This window comes from Monopterus albus, unplaced genomic scaffold (genome assembly GCF_001952655.1).
Source record: "Monopterus albus unplaced genomic scaffold, M_albus_1.0 scaffold59.1, whole genome shotgun sequence".
Classification (NCBI taxonomy): Eukaryota; Metazoa; Chordata; class Actinopteri; order Synbranchiformes; family Synbranchidae; genus Monopterus; species Monopterus albus.
The window spans coordinates 2,297,035-2,315,295 of record NW_018127939.1 but is presented as its reverse complement, the minus strand read 5'-3'; the positions used below and the strand labels follow the sequence as shown (position 1 = coordinate 2,315,295).

The following is an 18,261-nucleotide window of genomic DNA, read 5'->3' as shown; positions in this document are numbered from 1 at the left end:
CACCTCATCTCATATTCAGTTTCTTGCAGAGGGTTAGATGTCTGTAAACATGGCTGCCGCAGGTTGTCTGGTGAGCTCATGGTGATAACAAAATTCAGGAATATTTCTGCACTCAGCCAAGAAATAGTCAGGCACACAACCTCAACTGATTTTTACACTTTTGTATCAATTAAGCTAACCAGATCTAACTTAAAGCTACAGTATATAACTTAAGTAGGGGTGTGATGATACGCTTAGGTCACAAGATAAAACGATACATGATATTGGCTTCATCAGTACAATACAATACAATATTTTAACACTAATTTTAAGAAATCTTCAATGACAAAATATATGACTGGAAAGTTAGAAAGTGCAAAACAATGCAAGTGCATTTTGAAATGTTTTAACTAATCATCTTGTAATGAATGGCACTTCAGCTCTACTTTCTAAGTATGAATTATCATATGCAGTAAAAGATGACAATATGCAAGCGCTGTGAAAGGTTTTGCCACAAATTCAACTGACTAGCTTCTCTTCTGTATGATTTCACACAAATTGCTTCAGGCCTTATAACAGCATGAACTATGCATGAGCTTCTAACTTCTAACTGAAGCTGTGTGTAACTTTATGTGATATTTTCACCCTCAAAACATCATGCCGGATGGTGACGTCATCTGGCAGAGGCGCTGCATTGACCAATCACATACAGAGATGACTGAAACGTGGACGCCCATAGGAATAAGACTCTTTGGTTTACCTTGTTAGCATGAGCATTAATTGCTATTCATTGTTGAATTTGGGCCACAGTTAATGCACCATAATGACACGCCATGCATTTTCGTTAGTATTGAATGTTAAACGGTGATTTTATCTGTCAGTGCCAACAAACTGGTGGTAGAATTGCTGCTACGGTAGAGTATGCAGCATGGATAACCAAAACACAATGGAAACTCATCTGAATGAAGCCACTCACATTGACTCATCACAACATGGCTGTATCACACCTATAACACCCCCACCCACTTTAATATTGTAAGATCTTATGGCATGAGATCTTGTCACAACCCTAAACCTAAAGCAGCACTAGCATGACATTTCAGGAGGCGACAGTGGTGTGGTGGGTAGAGCAGTCGTCTCCCGACCAGAAGGTTGAAGGCTCGAATCTCAGTGCAGGCAGTCAAAGTGTCCTTGGGCAAGACACTGAAACACCCTGTTGCCCCCTATGTTTAGAGCTGTCAGTTGAGGTGGTGCCAGTGATGGCTGCCATCAATTCTATACCAGAAACAAATTCCTTGTGTGTAACATACTTGGCCAATAAAGGTGATTATCCTTATCCTTAAATCAATCCACTCTGCTCCACCCACCCCTGCGCCGCCGTGCTCTACTAGGATCTGCTATGCTTCGCCACACTCTGCCCATCTCTTCAGACATTAGTTTGTTATGAAATTACATTAAATGAGACTGCAACAAAACTTGCTGCTGAAGTAGAATAACTGAAAGTCTCTTATTGTAAGAGAGGTCAAAACCTTTTAGAAGCTAATATCTCTGCACTGCTGCCAGTGCTGTTCAATGAGTCTGGATCACAGGAGGCTCCGACAGCACCTCTCCAAGACAGGTTTTAGAGCAGATTTCTACAACAAAAATATTTGAAAACATGTTACATACTGTAGCTTTAATTGTTGAAGTTTATAGGCATGGGAAAACAGAGCGTGTTACCTCTGAAAAAGCCAGGTTAGCCAGGTCCCCCAGTTTCCGGCCTGAGTCAACTTAACAGACTTCTAGCTGTAGCTACATATTTAGCACACACACACACAACAGTGGTGCCAATCTTCTCTTCTAACTCTTGGCAAGAAATGGAAATAATGTACTTTGCCACTTTAAGCATTTCTTTAAGAGTATTTAATATATATTCAGCAGCATCTACTTCACTTTGCTTTTAGTGCTAAAACCGCTATTGTTGTAAACAAATGGTACGACTGCCACTACAATTAATGCAAACACATTTCCAGAACTCTGAATGTACATAAAGATTAAGCAAAAGATGACAAAGAAAGAAGCCCACCCTGACACAAGTCGGGCCAACATGGCTGAGATGACGCCCGTTCTGCACCGCTGTCCCTCCACTCTCTTCTCCCCTGCACATTTTTGCTTCACTCGAGAGAGAGTGATGATACTGTCTACTCTGCTAAGACTCCCTCTGCCTGACATCTCGACATGAGGAGAAGGATGTTCCTGTCTGTCTCGTCACATCACAGCCGTGCTGATTCGGATCCCTCCCATCCAACACCCTGTGATGCTTCTCTTTAAAAAGCTGCCCGTCCATCATAAACATCCTCCCTTTTATGTTGAGAAGGAAGGGGAAAAAGAGAAATCAGCCCTCTCTCAAACACAGGCTGACAGCAGTAAGCAGACTGACGTGACATCAGAGGAGCGATGTGCCAGACGTAGCTTTGAATTTCCATAACGAGGTAACACCACAGTTATTAGTCACTCAGAGACCATAGTTCCAAAAACTTATTGAAATATTCCTGAATTCATTCAGACTTGCACATGCCAGCAAAACCTAGCAAATCCATACTGATCCTGTGTTAAACCTTTTCCTCCAAAAAGTGTTATCATATAAATCATTGTCCCTTAATCAGTCTTTTTCGAAGTATTCTGAGCAGTTCTGCAAGAGTCTTAAATTAAATCCCTCACCTTGACTCCATATAAATGTAATACTGTCAATAAAGGAGATATAAATAGATAGGGGTGTAACCATTCATAATCTACCTGAATATTTTAAAAGGGTCTTTTGGGCAATGAGGCAAGGAAAGAAAAGAAGAGGGAGAGACTTGATCAGTCATCTGAGTTCTGCCTCTACAATCAGAAGTGCGCTAATTGAAAAGGTGTGGAGTCATCTACCACAGAAAAAGGATGGGTCTTATCAGATTTTTTATAATAATTTACCACAGAATTATAAAATCTACTTCCGTCTCACATATGTCTCTCCTCTCCCATTTGGACAATGATTGAGCAAGAGCTGCTTGTTGGCTGTCAGGGAGAAGCCCTGAGAAATGTTAAAGAGACCTTTTCAATGTCTGACCCATTCAGTTTGTGAAAGTTAATGTTTTTTAATGAAGATGCAAACTGAAAACTGAACTATACAACTTGATAACAAGAGAGAGGGTTGAAAACAAAGAGGAGAGTGACAACATTAAAGCTGAAAAGTCATTTTTTACTGTGAGTAGCTCCTGCTTTGGGGTACAAATAGCCCGAAAGAGAAATATATAGCATGTCAAAGGTTTAAAGAAAGATTGTGGAGTGTTTAAGGTGGATTGGTGGACATATTTTAAAGGTGCTTACTCTGAGACTTCATCACATGTCCACCTTTCCTTGAGCTTTTTCTATTTTCAGTGTGAGGCTAATGAATTGGGATGTGGAACAGGTTTCTCTGCAGGCTTACAGTGAGAAATGATAAGAGATTATTTTAGAATGAAGATCAATGACAAAGTCCAAACGGTATGAGGAGAAGCGGCAGTGGGGGGAGGAGGAGGAACAGGAGAAACATGTGCCCTAATGTAAGATGAGTGTAATGTGCAACCTAAGGCCAAAGGCAAGAGCTTCATCTCACCAATTCTCTTTACAGGAGTGGAAATTACTCGGTGCCATACATAGCTGATTTATACAAATTAATGACCTGGGTTATTAATAGCCAGAGATGCATATATTCAACACTATGAGTAAAGGTAGCTTTAATTATGCATCCCTTACAAAACCTGTTTGACTTCAACACCTGGCATGTAGGTGCATTTTCAAAATTAATCCAGTTCCTGAAAAATGAGAGTTCATTTAGCAATTGTGCTTCCTTCTCCTTTTTGGATCACCATTTGCTTCTAATATATCTGTTTTAACTGTGACAATCAATTAAGAACATGTATTCAAACAGATAATAGAAAAGGAGTCAGACATTATTTATTTTTATGGCTTGATTTAGCTGTGTTGTCAGCCAAAGTACTTGTAAAATTGTCTTTTCTTTCCTATTGTTTATAGTGCAGGTGTTCTTTGACTTTGCTGTGAATATTTACACAAATACTGTTCACATTTTCACTGGACACGATGGGGCCACCGTATGAGCGAAAGATGCTGCCCTGCCCCTTCTGTTCTCCGAGGGGACTGGTGCACTGACAATAGTGTCAGCTATCCCAGGGGGGGCGCCTCCACCTCCGAGTGATTTGTGGTCGGGGAAGACTGATGAACTGCTATTGCCACCCTGTTTCTTTGCAAGATCAATTCTACATGTAGGAGGGTGCTTTATGAATGATGGAGACCTCCTCAAGTCATCCATACAACTGCCCAAAGACATGGCCCCGGCCCCCATAGCACCTACAAGGCAGGAATAAAGCAATCACTCTTCTCAACAGGGCAATGCATTACGCACCCACACCCACACATGAACATGCCCACATGAATACACAGATAAGCCAGCAGGCACACAGACAAACTCGTGTTTCTGTTTGCAGGGAATAAATGGAAACCTTATGCAGTCGTTCTGCTGCATTTTAAGTTTTATTCAGAAGTATTTTCAAGAATAGCAGGAAAACTTTGCCACATAATGGAAGACTAGTCCAGAGTTTGGATAAAGTGGAGTTAAACAGGACTCTTCATGAGAGCACAACCATCAGTTTGCACTCTGATGCTGCACTACGCTGGTTTTCTGGGCAGGTCCATGACTGGGAGCATGCCAGTAAGAGCGATTTGATAGTATTGAGGGATATCACTCGCATTACACATTTGAAGACTGAATAGCATCATGAAGAGGAGCAGCATACATAGATGTCATGAGTCTTGCCTCCTGCAGAGAGGTTGAAAGTGAAAAGTAGAGCGCAATGAATACTTGAGTGTTCTGGAGGCTATGAAATTGAAAGGCCTCTCTCTTTTTTGCCAGAAGAATTCAATAGAAAAATAGAAGCAGCTCTTGCTTTTTTAATCGCAACTTTGAGATTGATTGGGCGAACTTGTGTGCAAATCAGTGCGGGCTTGACAGACGTTCCTCTTTTATGATAATTCTGGTGTCAAGAACAAGAAAATGGGAATAATGCAGCAAGGCTACCTGGTGTATGTGTAGGAAAAGAATGTGATTCTTTTCTCTTTTTTTTAATATGGACAGCTCCTATATCAAAATGAGAAATCTTAAAACAAATGAGTAATCCAGTCTGTAGGAACTGTGTGCTTTCACTTTTCCTGTAATGTAAAATTCCATGATCTATTTACACACTTTCATCATTATAATATTATAGCAATAACTGGAAAAGCACTAAAAGCTTCCTAAATATATTTTTTATTTCACTAATGAAACAGTATGTATAATGTCTTGTTTTGCATGACGTGTTAAACACCAGATTGCAGTCTCTGGATATCAGGGTTTTAACGCACACAGCACAGCTGAGATAACTTCCATTTACAGTGTAAGCCTGGGAGAGCTACAGTGTAGAGGCCATATACTATTTATGGGTTAATCGATACAGTAGCTGGATGACACCATGTCCCTGCTACATTCTGTCATGATGATGGCTCACTAATTTTGGAATGGCTGCTTTCTCCTCCTGCCTTCAGAAGACTGCAAGATGGTTTAATTTGGCTGTAAAAATGCCAATCACCGGGTTACTTCTTGTTCCTGGGGGAGGTCATGATGGGGCCAAGTCCATAGGAGGAAATATATTCACATAGTTCTCCCAGAGACACTGCTAACCCCTGACATTCCATTTGGGTTGTAATTTCATGTTGTTAAAGTGACAGGGACCCAGCCTCTGTGCTCTTACAGACACAGAAGCAGGGGGAGTCCTGATCAGAGAGGCCTTTAATTCTTCTCTGAGTGAGGATGTGTGTGTGTGTGCGTGTGTGTGTGTGTGAGAGAGAGAGAGAGAGGGAGAGAGAGAGAGAGACAGACAGAGAAAGAGGGTTACTTTATGTCACCATTTTTGAGCGTGTAGCCTTTGAGATGTTGGGGAGAGTAAACAGATCCTTCAGTCTGAGGCTGAGCACTCTCTACTGCATTTGTGTGTGTGTGTGTGTGTGTGTGTGTGACATAGAGCGCCCACGCACAGCATGTTTTGGTATTGGTAGGAGTCTTTTTCGCTGGCAGGGGTCAGCAAACATCAGAGGCAGAGTGGGGAGACCCAGGACCACCCCCCTCTGCAGAGATACTGCTGGCTTGAGACAAAAAAAAGAGACAAGTGGTGAAAAGAACTCATTACCGCTCCTTCCTCGACCTGGCTTTGAGCTCTACCTGATGTGGAAATATGGGTGAAGTGATGCTTTTACTGCAAAGCTAACATTTAACGACTCACATTAAATTAGTGAGGACAAGTCATCGGGCACATTTCCATTTTGGGGCAGTGCAACAGGAACGAATTTTTGCACCTGTTATATACTATATACTCCAGGATAAGAGATCTTGGTTTTTACCAGTAAATACAAAAATGACTTAAAATCACTGCCTGCTGGTTTTGTACTCCCTATTATATGCAGCAGTTTCAACTGATTGTATTTAGATAACCTTTTTCAACTATACATTTCATCAAACCTATTTATATTACTGTTCATACTACATATATAATTAATTAATCAGACTCATATTGCTCATAGCCATATGGTAGATCATATCTTTGTACTGTACATTTTGCTTTGTTTATTTAGTATACATCTCTTCCCACAACTCCTTTGGTTTTTTTTTTAAATATAAAAAATATTAATCTATATAAACTTTCTGTAATGACAGTGAAATGAAAAGCATATTTCATCTAATATATCTAAAAATATTATAGCAAAATCATGTATCACCTATTTTTTATTATCAAAAGCTATACATTTCTAACATCTTAAGTAAAATAAATCCATAAGAAATAACCGACCTACTATACTGCAGCTTTAGGGTTTTCATCACAAAACAAGTGAACTCTGAATTATGTACCTGAACAAAAGCTTTGAAAATTTTGCAGAATTTAAAAATATTATTAGTGGCTAAGTGTGTTTTGCATATTACAAAAAAGCAGTGTAACACACGTGTGTTGTTACTACATAAGTTTAATCTCTCGAACAACAACAACAACAACAACAACAACAACAATAATAATAATAATAATCATAATAATAATAATACAGCAAATATACACATTTCCATAGAAATATTACCATGGCAGATTAAAACTACAATGTGCTAAAGGTTAGTTAACTTCATTGATGATGAATCCAGTTGACACATATCTGCTGTCACTATTGGAGTATTTGTGGTTTTGCGCCTGGTAATGATCAGGCCACTGTGTGTAATAATCAACTAATAGCCAGTGAGCTGTGACTCACATGAAGAGCAGAGGTGGGAGGACACTCGGTGTGTGGTGTCTGCCCTTCTCTGAGGAGTAAAGAGTTAACGGAGCGGTGGGTTTGCCCATTCCTCCCGCTGTGAGTGACGCGATCATCTCTCTTATCCCTCAACTTTGCCTGTTGCCAGACCAGGCAGCCGAGGTGGACGCTGGGCTGACATTCTTAACACGATCACACATTTCAAGAAAAAGATTTTCTCGCCACCTCGTTTATTTATTTTGCCGCTGACTTTTCCCCGCAGGCTCCTAATCTGTGACGATGATTTTTAGTTTTTCTTCCCATCGGACTCCCCGATGTTGTGCAGTGTACAACACGAAGGCGTGAATCTTTTTTGAGTAGAGGTGGATCTTCCCGGATACGGCGAGGGAGTATATTAAATAAAAAAGAAGAGTTTCACGGAAATTCCAACAAACAGAAATGCCACGAAGGAAACAAGAAGCGCCCAAGCGCGCAGCAGGTATGTGGATCCAACTATAATGTGCGTAAAAATAAGGTTTACTATTATAAAGCGGTGGGTGTTACCTTTGTTTTGTAAAGCTCACTTTACAGTCACTGCATTTCCGTTTCCACTTGTATGTGCTCACGATGCGCTTTGTCACTCTTGGCTACTCTTGTGAGACCTCATAGAAACTGTTACCTTTTAAAAGCGGATGTACAGTTTGTGTAGAACAATCTGCGATTCTGCGTTTTTGCTTTCCACGCTGCGCAGTTGCTGTAGTCCCAGTGAATGAGTTGCCTGTTGTAAACTTTCGCTTTCTATTGTTCCTAACTTAAATCCGTGATAGTTTAGCGATCCTAACTGCGATCCACATTTTATCTATAAGGATAAACCTTCTGGAAATAAGCACTGCGTTCTTGATGTTGAGTCCCGGAGGAGTCCCACCTAAGAGGTTTATGCGCATTTGATCCGAGAGCATAACTTCTTTGCACAAGCGAAAAAAGCTCTGCCTCTGAGCTTTTTTATTTTCTTAGGATAAGATAAACAATTTGTGAACAGACAATGGGGTTTCTTGGGGTGGAAGGAGCCATAATCGACAGTTGCCATGTCTGATTTGACGGTTGATTGATTGGCTGTCATGCGACTCTGATCCTATCCTTCCCGATTTGCATCAGAAAATCACTTCCACTGTGTGCTGCAGACACCTGACGTCACATTCAAACCACTTTGAAAGGACCGGTGCCCGGTGTTCTTTTTCCCCCCCCCCCCCCCCTTTCACACACACACAGACACACACACACACACACTCCTCTCACAATCTGATGGTCAAGTAACTCAAAAAAGTGAAAGAAGAGGGGACAAAGTGGTTTCACAGTGAGCTATCACACACACAAACAGACACACACTTCCAGCAGAGAACATCACACTCCCATGTGCACATGCTCACTTGTTCACTTTGGATACAAACATACAGTCTCACACAGTTAATATCTCACAATAGCCAGACGAGGACAAGTAAAAAACATAGCCTCTAACACACACACACACACACAGTAGAGGAGGCGGGAGGAGTGGGTTAGGGGTTGTAAAAGGAGCCGTGTGCTATGTAATGGAGGGGAGGAATGGGTTTGCTCTGTCAGACCGGGCCGTCACAACGGCTTTGTTTCATGTTTGATTTAATTGTCTCTCCCCTGACAGGCCCATTCATCAATGGCTTTAATGGTCAATCAGAGACAGGCTGAGTGAGTGCTCCCATTCTGTTTAGCCATAAGCTGGCCTGGGCTTTTATTTCATCAAAATGCCCCAGCCTAATGTACATGCTCACTGGCTCAGAGTGGCCGCGGGGAGCACATAAAGAATGACTGAAAGCTTTCTGATTTCAGATCAGTGAGAAGGATAGGTTTTTTTCATCTCCTCCTCTCTTCTCGCTCCTCTCTCCTCCCTGCTACACTGCTGTTTCTCTGTTGACGAAAGGGAATAAAAGGCTGTAATATAGATCGTTTTGTGTTTTTAGAAAACAACTTTTTCTCCCTGAAAACCACGCTTCTTTGTTCATTCATTCATCTATTCATTTCTTCATTTTTTCATGCTCCCCTTCCACCCCTGTCAGTCAGCCTGTGCAGCTGCAAGTTATAAAGTTGTCAACTGTTCAGTGGCACACAAAGGGTGATGATGAATTGATTGCAGCACAGAGCATGGTGATAGAGTGAGCAAAGAAAAGGATGACAGATGATGGGCCTTGATTAGGGACTTAGGGGGAGAGTCAGCCCACTGCAACCTTGAGACTTGCATGAAAAATCTACCACCACCGCTGCCCCCCCTCCATATATATATATACACACACACACACACCCGCCCGTTCTGCTCTCTCATTGTCTCTCAAACACACACTCTCTCAGCTTCACCCTCTCTTTCTTCCCTTCCTCCTTCTGTTTCTCTCTCCACAGTAGAAACTTGTTTTGCTTGCTTCATTAGCGTTGGTCCAATTAACCGTGAGGCTGATGGAGTCCTGACAGGCCCTGTGATTGGAGATGACAAGCTCAGGGTGCCCAGCCCAATGAGCTTTGCCACCACTTTGATGTAATCAACTTGATATTACACAGAGCCGCTCGCCTTTGGTTGTGCTGTAACTCAATTTTCCGCTGCAGGTGACAAATGAGCCTGCGTACCTGGGTCAGGTCTGAGTGCTCTTAACAACCAAGGGCAGCTGGCCATGTAAACAGCCAAGCAACCATGAGTAAGAGACTCTCCCAGCTGTGGAAACACAAACCTCCTTCCTTTGTAGCTGGCAATTAGCTTCGCCGTGAGCCTAGGCCTTGAAGCTGTTGAAACGGCCACAGGAAGTTGAAATACTTTACCAACTTAACAGAAAGTCGACATTGGCTTTACAGCATGTGGGCACAAAGACAATGCTGTTTCAATGGAGGGTCTAAGCTGCACAGTATATCTACAGAATGCTGTCGGTGTATTTACAGTATCTGGAGTGTTGCTTGTGTCAGTGCACTGTCAGGCCACAGCAGAGAAAGCTGCTCTCCCCTTTTCTCTGTCATAACTTGTGCTCTGGGTGTATATAAGAGAAAGTCCGGCACAAAAAGGAAGGGTGTGGGGGGGGGGTCTGATTTGGACCAGGCTCCACAGTAACAGATTCTTCTTTTTTGCAGGGTCAGGACTATAGGTGCCAGAATGGCAGCCATCACTCATGTCTCTCTGTGAGTGTGTGCACACTCAAACCAATGGGCAAGCAATCATTTTGGGGGGGGTTTGAATCCACGTGCACGGTTTGGCTTGTGATAGTGATGAAGAGCCGTGTAACTGGAGACCCTCTGCTGGGGTCTGGCCATAATTCTTTGAAACCTGCAGGCCTTTTACATCACCCAGATTCTCCTTATCTTTCCCTCTCCCTGTCTTTGCACATTAGCTATGTACATAGCATATATAAGACATCTTACATAAACGCGGCGCTGATGCAAATAATGATGCAGGTATTTATAGCACACATTCACGCACATGCACACATGTTGTGACTAAGTGAAATGACGTAAGCTGTTTTTCTATCTGTCTTGCTTCCCGTTGTTTATGTGTGAAAAGCATGTCCTTACGGAAGCAGCAGGGGAGCAGGCATTGGGACTTAACTGTTCAACCGACACCCGGACTGACAGCGTTGGTGAGCTTTAACAGTAACACGCCTCCGCTGGTGTTGTTTGCAGGTGTGAGCGCCGCAAATGTTTTGGCCTTGCAGGCCCTGTTGCTAATGAAAGTCCTGTGGCTGGATTCCGGTGAGGTTGAGTCACGTCTGTGATCTATGTGTCTGATAAGTGCATACCTAATGAGGCTGTGAGCACCAGTGCAAGGAGGAGGAGGGAAGCTGACAGAGTGTTTCCCACAGGTATTGACAGATGCCTTTTTGTTTTTGCCATCAGCCCTGACTCCATAAATCCTGCCTGTGTAATGATAACAGTGCCACCCTGCCAGCAAGTGAGTGAAAGAGAGAGTGTATGAGAAGGGGGGTGCTGGTGGTGAGGACGATGAGGAGAGGAAGAGTGTGGGCGGCGAAATGGGCCTTCTCTCCTTTTAACACACACTTGGCAGATGTCAAGCGATAGGGTTGGGCTCCAGGAGAGAAAGAGGAGTGTAAGTGCTGTAGTAGTGTCACAAATAGAAGAGCGTCTTCCCTTTCATCTTTCTCTGTGCTTTCAGATGAGGTTTTCAGCTGGGACTGCTGCTATCTGGGCACAGAGTCGGCTGCTTTGTAAAAGTAGTCCCACCACTGTTGTGATAGATCCAGCTGCACTGTGGCGACAAATGGGACAGACCGGATCCCTCCAACCCTACCTCCCGCCCACCCTCTCTCTCAGTTCCCCCCCTCAGAGGCAGGCAGAGAGTGTCAGAGCCTGGTGGGATGTGTGCTCTTTTCAGGGAAACTGAGCCGCTCCGGTCTTCAGGGGTCCTGAAACCCAATCCAGGAGGAGAATAGCCCGGCAATGCCAGAGAGCCGATTTCCTTTTCAACAGAGTCATTTATCACTGACCCACCCTTCGCTTCTGACATGGTGACGTGTGTCATTTATCAAACAGGCTTTACCAGACACAGAGAGAAGGGAGGTGGATAGGGGGCAGAGAGGAGGAGAAAGAGAGAGTGAGAGGGGAAAACAAGACAGACTGAGAGAAACAAAGAGAAGGAGAGGAATAGAGAATGAGGTGCAGACTCAGTGGACAGCGACTGGAGAGTCGAGAAAAGAGACTATCGTTTTGAGTGAGTTTTTCCAGGGAGGAGTGAGTTTTCCTGAAACCCTTGAGGAGACGTGCATGGGAGGGGAGATTTTTTTCGAGATGACAAGGAGGATTGAGTTACACTGAGTGGTGTTTTGATGAGTGACAGAATGTTCTTCCATGACACGTCTCTGGATGTCTGAATAAAGGGGAGAAATATACTTTCTAAGTATACAAATCCAACAAGTGTGTTGGTGTTGTGTACTTATTACTTATGCACGCTGAATATGCGCAGAGGTGCGTGCGCGTGCATATATATGGCCATACGGCGTCAGTCTTTAATGCTGTATGAGAGTGTGTGTGTGTGTGTGTGTGTGTGTGTGTGTGTGTGTGTGCGTGCTGCTCGCTGATGAGCAGGGCTGACAGGTATCACTCACGCAGCAGCCTGGCCTCTATATGAACCCGAGCTGCTCTGCTCTCCCGTGGCCCTAGCAGGCTCCCTCCAAGATGGATGCTTCTTTAAAAATCAGATTAATGATGGATACCAGGCTTATAGTGCCATTTATCATGAAGAATATTATTTAGGCCGGCCATGTATGGCTGTAACTGGAGAGCCCGGACGAGAAGAAGCAGGGTGGAAAGCCTAAGACAGACACTCACTGTGTGATGGATGGCTGAGCGCTTTCTCTGAGTGTTACTAGACACCAGTGCTGCAGCAGGAAGGCCATAATCAGATAGCCCAGGGATGTTTATCCCACAACTACACTACCCAGATTGCCTTGCCTGAAGGGTTGCTTTATGAAAGGTATAGTCTGTCACTATTATCATTTTTAAAAAGTTAGACTCTCAAAATTGGAGGCACGTGGAAGACTCAGTGGAGTTTATTGCAGTACACATTAGAAAATGATCATTGGCTTGAACTGAATAAAAGAGTACACAGAGAGGTCAAGGCACGGCTATATCTGCTGATGAAAAGTAGGAAAAAAATTGTTTTTTTGTCCCATTCTTGTTCCCTCTCCGTGTCTCCTACCTCCTCCTCCTCCTACACACTACTGTGATTTATGGTGGCCATCCATCTTCAAGCTGCGTCTATCACCTCCTCGTTGCTAGGCAATCATGGCAGCAGCTGTGCGTTGTGAGAGGGGTTTGGTCGTCCCACTCCCCAAGCCCTGACTTTATTTCCTTCACTACCTCTCGCTTCCCCTGAGATTCAGCTTAGTCCAAGTTTTAGTGCCAGCTACAAACCTAACCCTAGATTCAGACTTGAACCTGTTCCTTAGTCTCAGCTTTAGCTCCAACTCTTACCCCAGTGTCAGGCCTTTACTCTGATCTACAGAACCTTAGGCCTGATGTCAGACCTGCCTTTCACTGGTAATAGATACAGTAAACCTTGTTTAAACAACAACCTTGATGCGTGTAGTAGTGTAGGTGTAATGCCAAGCCGTAAAGGAGAATCTATTTTTAGCTTTTGTACATGATTGCTATTAGTTATGACATCATGCTCAACCTGCAAGTAGAGAAGCAAAGACACAACCACAAAAAGTTGCCATGACACCTGCATGATATTAACTGAGACAGTTTTACAACAAAGTTCAAGCAGCAAAGAAAACATGAGCTGACTTGACATGCTTTAAACAGGTCCAGTTGTGGAAACACTCTGTTGGAGTATTACCTAAGCCGGCCATTGCAAAGCGGTTTGACTTTGATATACTGTACGTACCGTACTGTAGTTTTAGTGCATGCAGTTTTGCAATAGAGTGACAAGTATAACAGACAGTTTAGGGTTACTAATCTACATCTCCAAATAGTTTAGATTATTGGGTTAAAATTGACATGTTGTTTAAAATCTGTCAAATCACTTGTGTTTCTGAGGCTACAGGTGTAAATCTGTACAAAATCGCTGTCTCTGCAAAAATGTTGGCAAGCAAAATGTTATGACAGGTAGGAATTTTGGCATAAACTATAAAATACAAAAAACAAAAAGTCAAAATGTCAGATCTACAGTAGTCCTGGTACTGGACTGAAACTTATTTTCAGCCCTCCTTTCAGCCTCCTCTCCGACTGTTTAGTCTCATCCACACAACCTGGTGAACAACACTGTAATATGAGGCCTAAACAGTTCAAGCAACGGCGAAATAAACAACAGTCCTGATTCACTGAGCTTTGCTTGCGTAAGGCTTGTAGAAAGAGGGATACTTGAGAACTGGAGGCGTAGATAGTTGAAGGAAGTTTGACTGACTACATATCATCAGACGAGACAGGCTCGGTGTGGATGTCGAACTGGAACATTGCCTTCCTGCGGAGTCTCGATCCTTATTACTGGCCTTGGATCGGCACCTGTGGAAACTATTTTTGATGGGGGTTTCTTTTGTTTGTTTCCATTTTGTTTATCGCTTATTGTGGCTGCATCAAATTTCACCCTGGGACCTTCTCCTCTGTGTGAGGGCTAGTAAAGGGAGGCCTTTACGTGTTTGTGGCTTGTCTCTTGACAGATAAACGAGGGGAATTCTTTGGTCTTGAAGGTCTGTACGTGCAGCTGGCAACTCTGAGGTCCAGTCATAGCACAACAGTCAGTCAGGGGTTGAATCTACTCCGTGTCTGTGTCTTTTCCCTTCCTCTGCCTCACTCTCAGCCTCACTTTGTCTTTGCCTGACTCTCTCTCCTCTCCTCTTAATATCTGCGTTGACAAGGCTCAGCCCTAAGCTTTGCCTGGGGCCAGAATGATCTCTGTTTTTCCCATCTCCCATATCACACATCCTGTACTACAATCAGCGGACACAATGTATTCACAATGCCATCAGGGGGTAGAGAACATGTACAAATAAAAACCGACAAAGACATCCATGATCGCTTCTAACATGTTGGCTTGCATGAGAATAATGTCATTGCAGAGTATTTAAAAGTAAAAACAGAATGTGAGCAGCCCTCAACAACCTCCGATACTTATGTCAGGAGTTGTTCATTTTTCAAATGACCACAGATCACCTGGTACATATTTTCTTGGGGGACATTGAACCAGCCTGTAAGGATCAAAGGGAAAGGACGGGGAGAACTAAGTCTGATTGAGTGTGTTACTTTGATGAATGTGTACAACAGAAAGGCATTTTAGGTATGTTACTGATCTCCTCCTTTTTTGACAGAATGGGGCTGTTTTGCACTAAATTATTCTAATCTATTTAAAGCATTTTAGGCTGCTGGGAAACTTGAGAGTGTGAGTGGAAGTCAGTGGTTTGTGGGTTTTTTGTTTTTTTTTTTGGATAGAGACTGAGGTGACTTCCTGTCCTGTAGTATTCTGGAGCTGTTTCCTGGCAGAAAGAGACCCCTGCTGAGGGGCCATGTTGGTTTAAGGCCGTCAAGGTCCAGTTAAAATCTGTACACATGTCAAGAAACTCTCGCCATGTTATGACACAATTTCTATTCTCTCTTACTGGATCACCAACTGGCCTCGAATATATCAACCAGTACATGATCAAAAGTCACCGTAACCTATTTCCTCTGCTCATCACCTGGATGATAATAATATTAAACTTTATTTATATGTCATTGTTTACACCACAATTACAGGTTAGCATGTATTACTTCTTTAATGTCTATGGGAGCAAATCCACAATTGTGCATAGTTTTAGAATTTATTGAGCCAGTACTATTAAACATCAGTCTCTGTGCTTTCTATTTTTATGTTGTTCTGTTGTTGTGTTTAAACAATACCATAAAACATTTTCTGTAATATTTACAGAAAGCTATAAGGGACCACAGATGTAGAGAACTTCCTCTCCCCTCCCTCGATCCCTGTTGTGTCTTTGTGTGCAGTTCTCTCTGTGTATAGTAATAACATTAGAAATAATGAGGTAATCAACCTATGAAACCCATATAGAATTACTTTCCCAATAGCATTAATTTCTGTTTTATTTTCTTGATAAAAAAAAACTTAGGATGTTGATTAAGCTTTTTTATCAGTATAATGTGCACACTGAATTTACATTTTACATTAGAGGGTTTATGAAGGGCCTAAGCACCATGTGAACAGATAATCTCACACAATAGTATGTGCATGTGAATTTGAACATCTTCTCACTGTGTTTTTGCACAAAATTTGAACAAAAGAAGCTAATTTGTAGCTATATTACACAGACCATCTGCTGCTATTCGGCACCTTTTTGGCTTAAAAACACAGATGAAATGTTGTTCTCATGATGACCTTTTTTCTTCTATCACGATGCCTGTGGCAAGGTTGTACTTTTTTTTTTTTCTTTCAGAGACCGAGCAGTTATTTGAGTATTAGGGTCAGACTCAGGTAGAGTTTGTAATGACACATCCTGTTTATCTCATTGCTGCTGGGTGTGATTTGGCTCCCAGGCATGTTTCACCAGCTGTGGAGGCCAGACCAGGAATATGCATTTTGGTCATGAAGGAGCCAATTTAAGAAAAGGGACAGGATTTAGTTGTGGCTTACTGAAGAGGTATTTGATTACATTTTCACAAATTCACTAAAGGATATTCAAATTTCTATGGAGTTTCGACTGTCTTTCTGTTAACACTCATGCATGCAAGGCCTATTTAAAACACAGAATCAAAAACAGACTGCGCTTGCTTTCAGCAGCATGTGAAGAGAAATAACACACAGGACAGCAGGAAGAAGACAGAGAGAAAGATACGGAAAGGCTCTGCTTTAGAGGCAGCAACAGCACCTTCTTGCTTTATCACCCCCTGTCCCTGCCCTGACTGTTGTTCCTGATCGTCAGAGCAGCACTGCAGTATTTCTATCCCTCGTCTGCTGCCCTTATGTTTATGAAAATGATACTCCACAGTAATGCCTCCTGCATGCCAAGATGTCACTGTCTTTCCTCATCGCTTGCATCTAAGTGCGTGTACAAGTGTGTTTGTGTGTGTGTGGTGGTGTCACAGTGTTATTTATAATTACATGGGAGTGCATTCGAGGTTGTGTGTCTAAAGGTGAAATTTGTGTTTCTGTGAGAGACTTGTTTTCTGCAGCTTGTGTGTTTGTGTGAACTTGTTATTGCTATTTCTGTGTGAGCCGTGACTGAGATGTTGATTGTGTGAAAGTGCACCTCCTACCCTACTTGCCCCCCTCCACCCCCACCCAAAGGAATCATTCATAGAACCTAATGATTCTTGTCATTCCTCCACATGGCAACCTCACTTTATCATCACAAGAACACACTCCTTCTATTTCTCTTTCCCACACACACTAGAAAACTCATACGTTGATCCTACACCATATGCTTAGATATTAGTTAAGACTGCATCCAAGAGTATTGTTGCTTTCATAATCCTCTTCTTTTTTTTATTCTAAAGGACCCTCTATACTCCCATCACCTTTTATTAGCTTGATAAATCACCTCTGTTGTCAGTCAAGCCAGGGAGAATAATTGGATGTGGTTGTCGTCCTGTGTGATGGATTATCAGTCATTGGGGATTAAATTAACAGATAGTGCTCAGACATAATGGTTTTTGTTTTGCATTTTAAATTGCCTGGGAGCATGGCTAGACTTTGTAGGTTTTATAGCTGGTCCCTTTTGGACTACCTCCCCTCTCTGTGCTATCTAGGCTTAATGACAAATGAACAATAACCTACAGGGCCGCAGCTCTATTTGTTTGAAATGTAAAACATTTACTAACAGGTTAAAGCACGTTGGAAGGCCCATGAAGGCCTAAGAATGTGATAAAATGCCATGAATTTAGATATAGGAATAGTCTGATAAACTAGCTTGACGATGTGAAGAAATATGTGGAATATTTTCTTGCTGAGGAAGAGAAAGGTGACCTGACAACTTGGTCAAGCATTGTGCCAGGCTTGCCAAATGCAAGCTGACATCTGTGACCAGCTAGTCAGGACACAAACACATTAACTACCTCATCCTGGCTGGATTTCCTCTTTCAAATGAGAATCTGACACAAATATCCTCCAGAGGAGAAGCGGCAGAAAAAGTAAAGTGAAAGGAAAGAGGGTGTGGGCAATCACTCGAGCACTGGTAGCAGTGAGATATCTCCCTTGCGTGTTTGCCTGAGCATGAGCGAATTACCTCCTCACCTTTGTCCACATTATCATAATTGTGTCCAGAACATGAGGGGCTGGGGAAGTGATCATGTCATTTTATTTACACCCTGCTTGGCCCTTTTTACAAACGACATGCCACTGACTGCCAAGCGGACTGGGGCCCGGCGACATCTTTTGATCAGGGCTGTCGGGGCCTATCAGTGGAGAATGGCAGGGCATGGGAGACCCCGCGCAAAACAAAATAACGAGAG

At 42.7% G+C, this 18,261-nt stretch overlaps 1 protein-coding gene across 1 annotated transcript in view; it reads left to right on the top strand.

The window, feature by feature from the left end:
- The first annotated feature begins 7,502 nt into the window (after positions 1-7,502).
- Positions 7,503-18,261, top strand: part of tshz3a (teashirt zinc finger homeobox 3a) — a 16,560-nt gene continuing 5,801 nt past the window's right edge. The window contains exon 1 of the mRNA XM_020603014.1: positions 7,503-7,801. Within this exon, the coding sequence (XP_020458670.1) occupies positions 7,762-7,801 (40 nt within the window). The 5' untranslated portion in view covers positions 7,503-7,761. The remainder of the gene's footprint in view (positions 7,802-18,261) is intronic.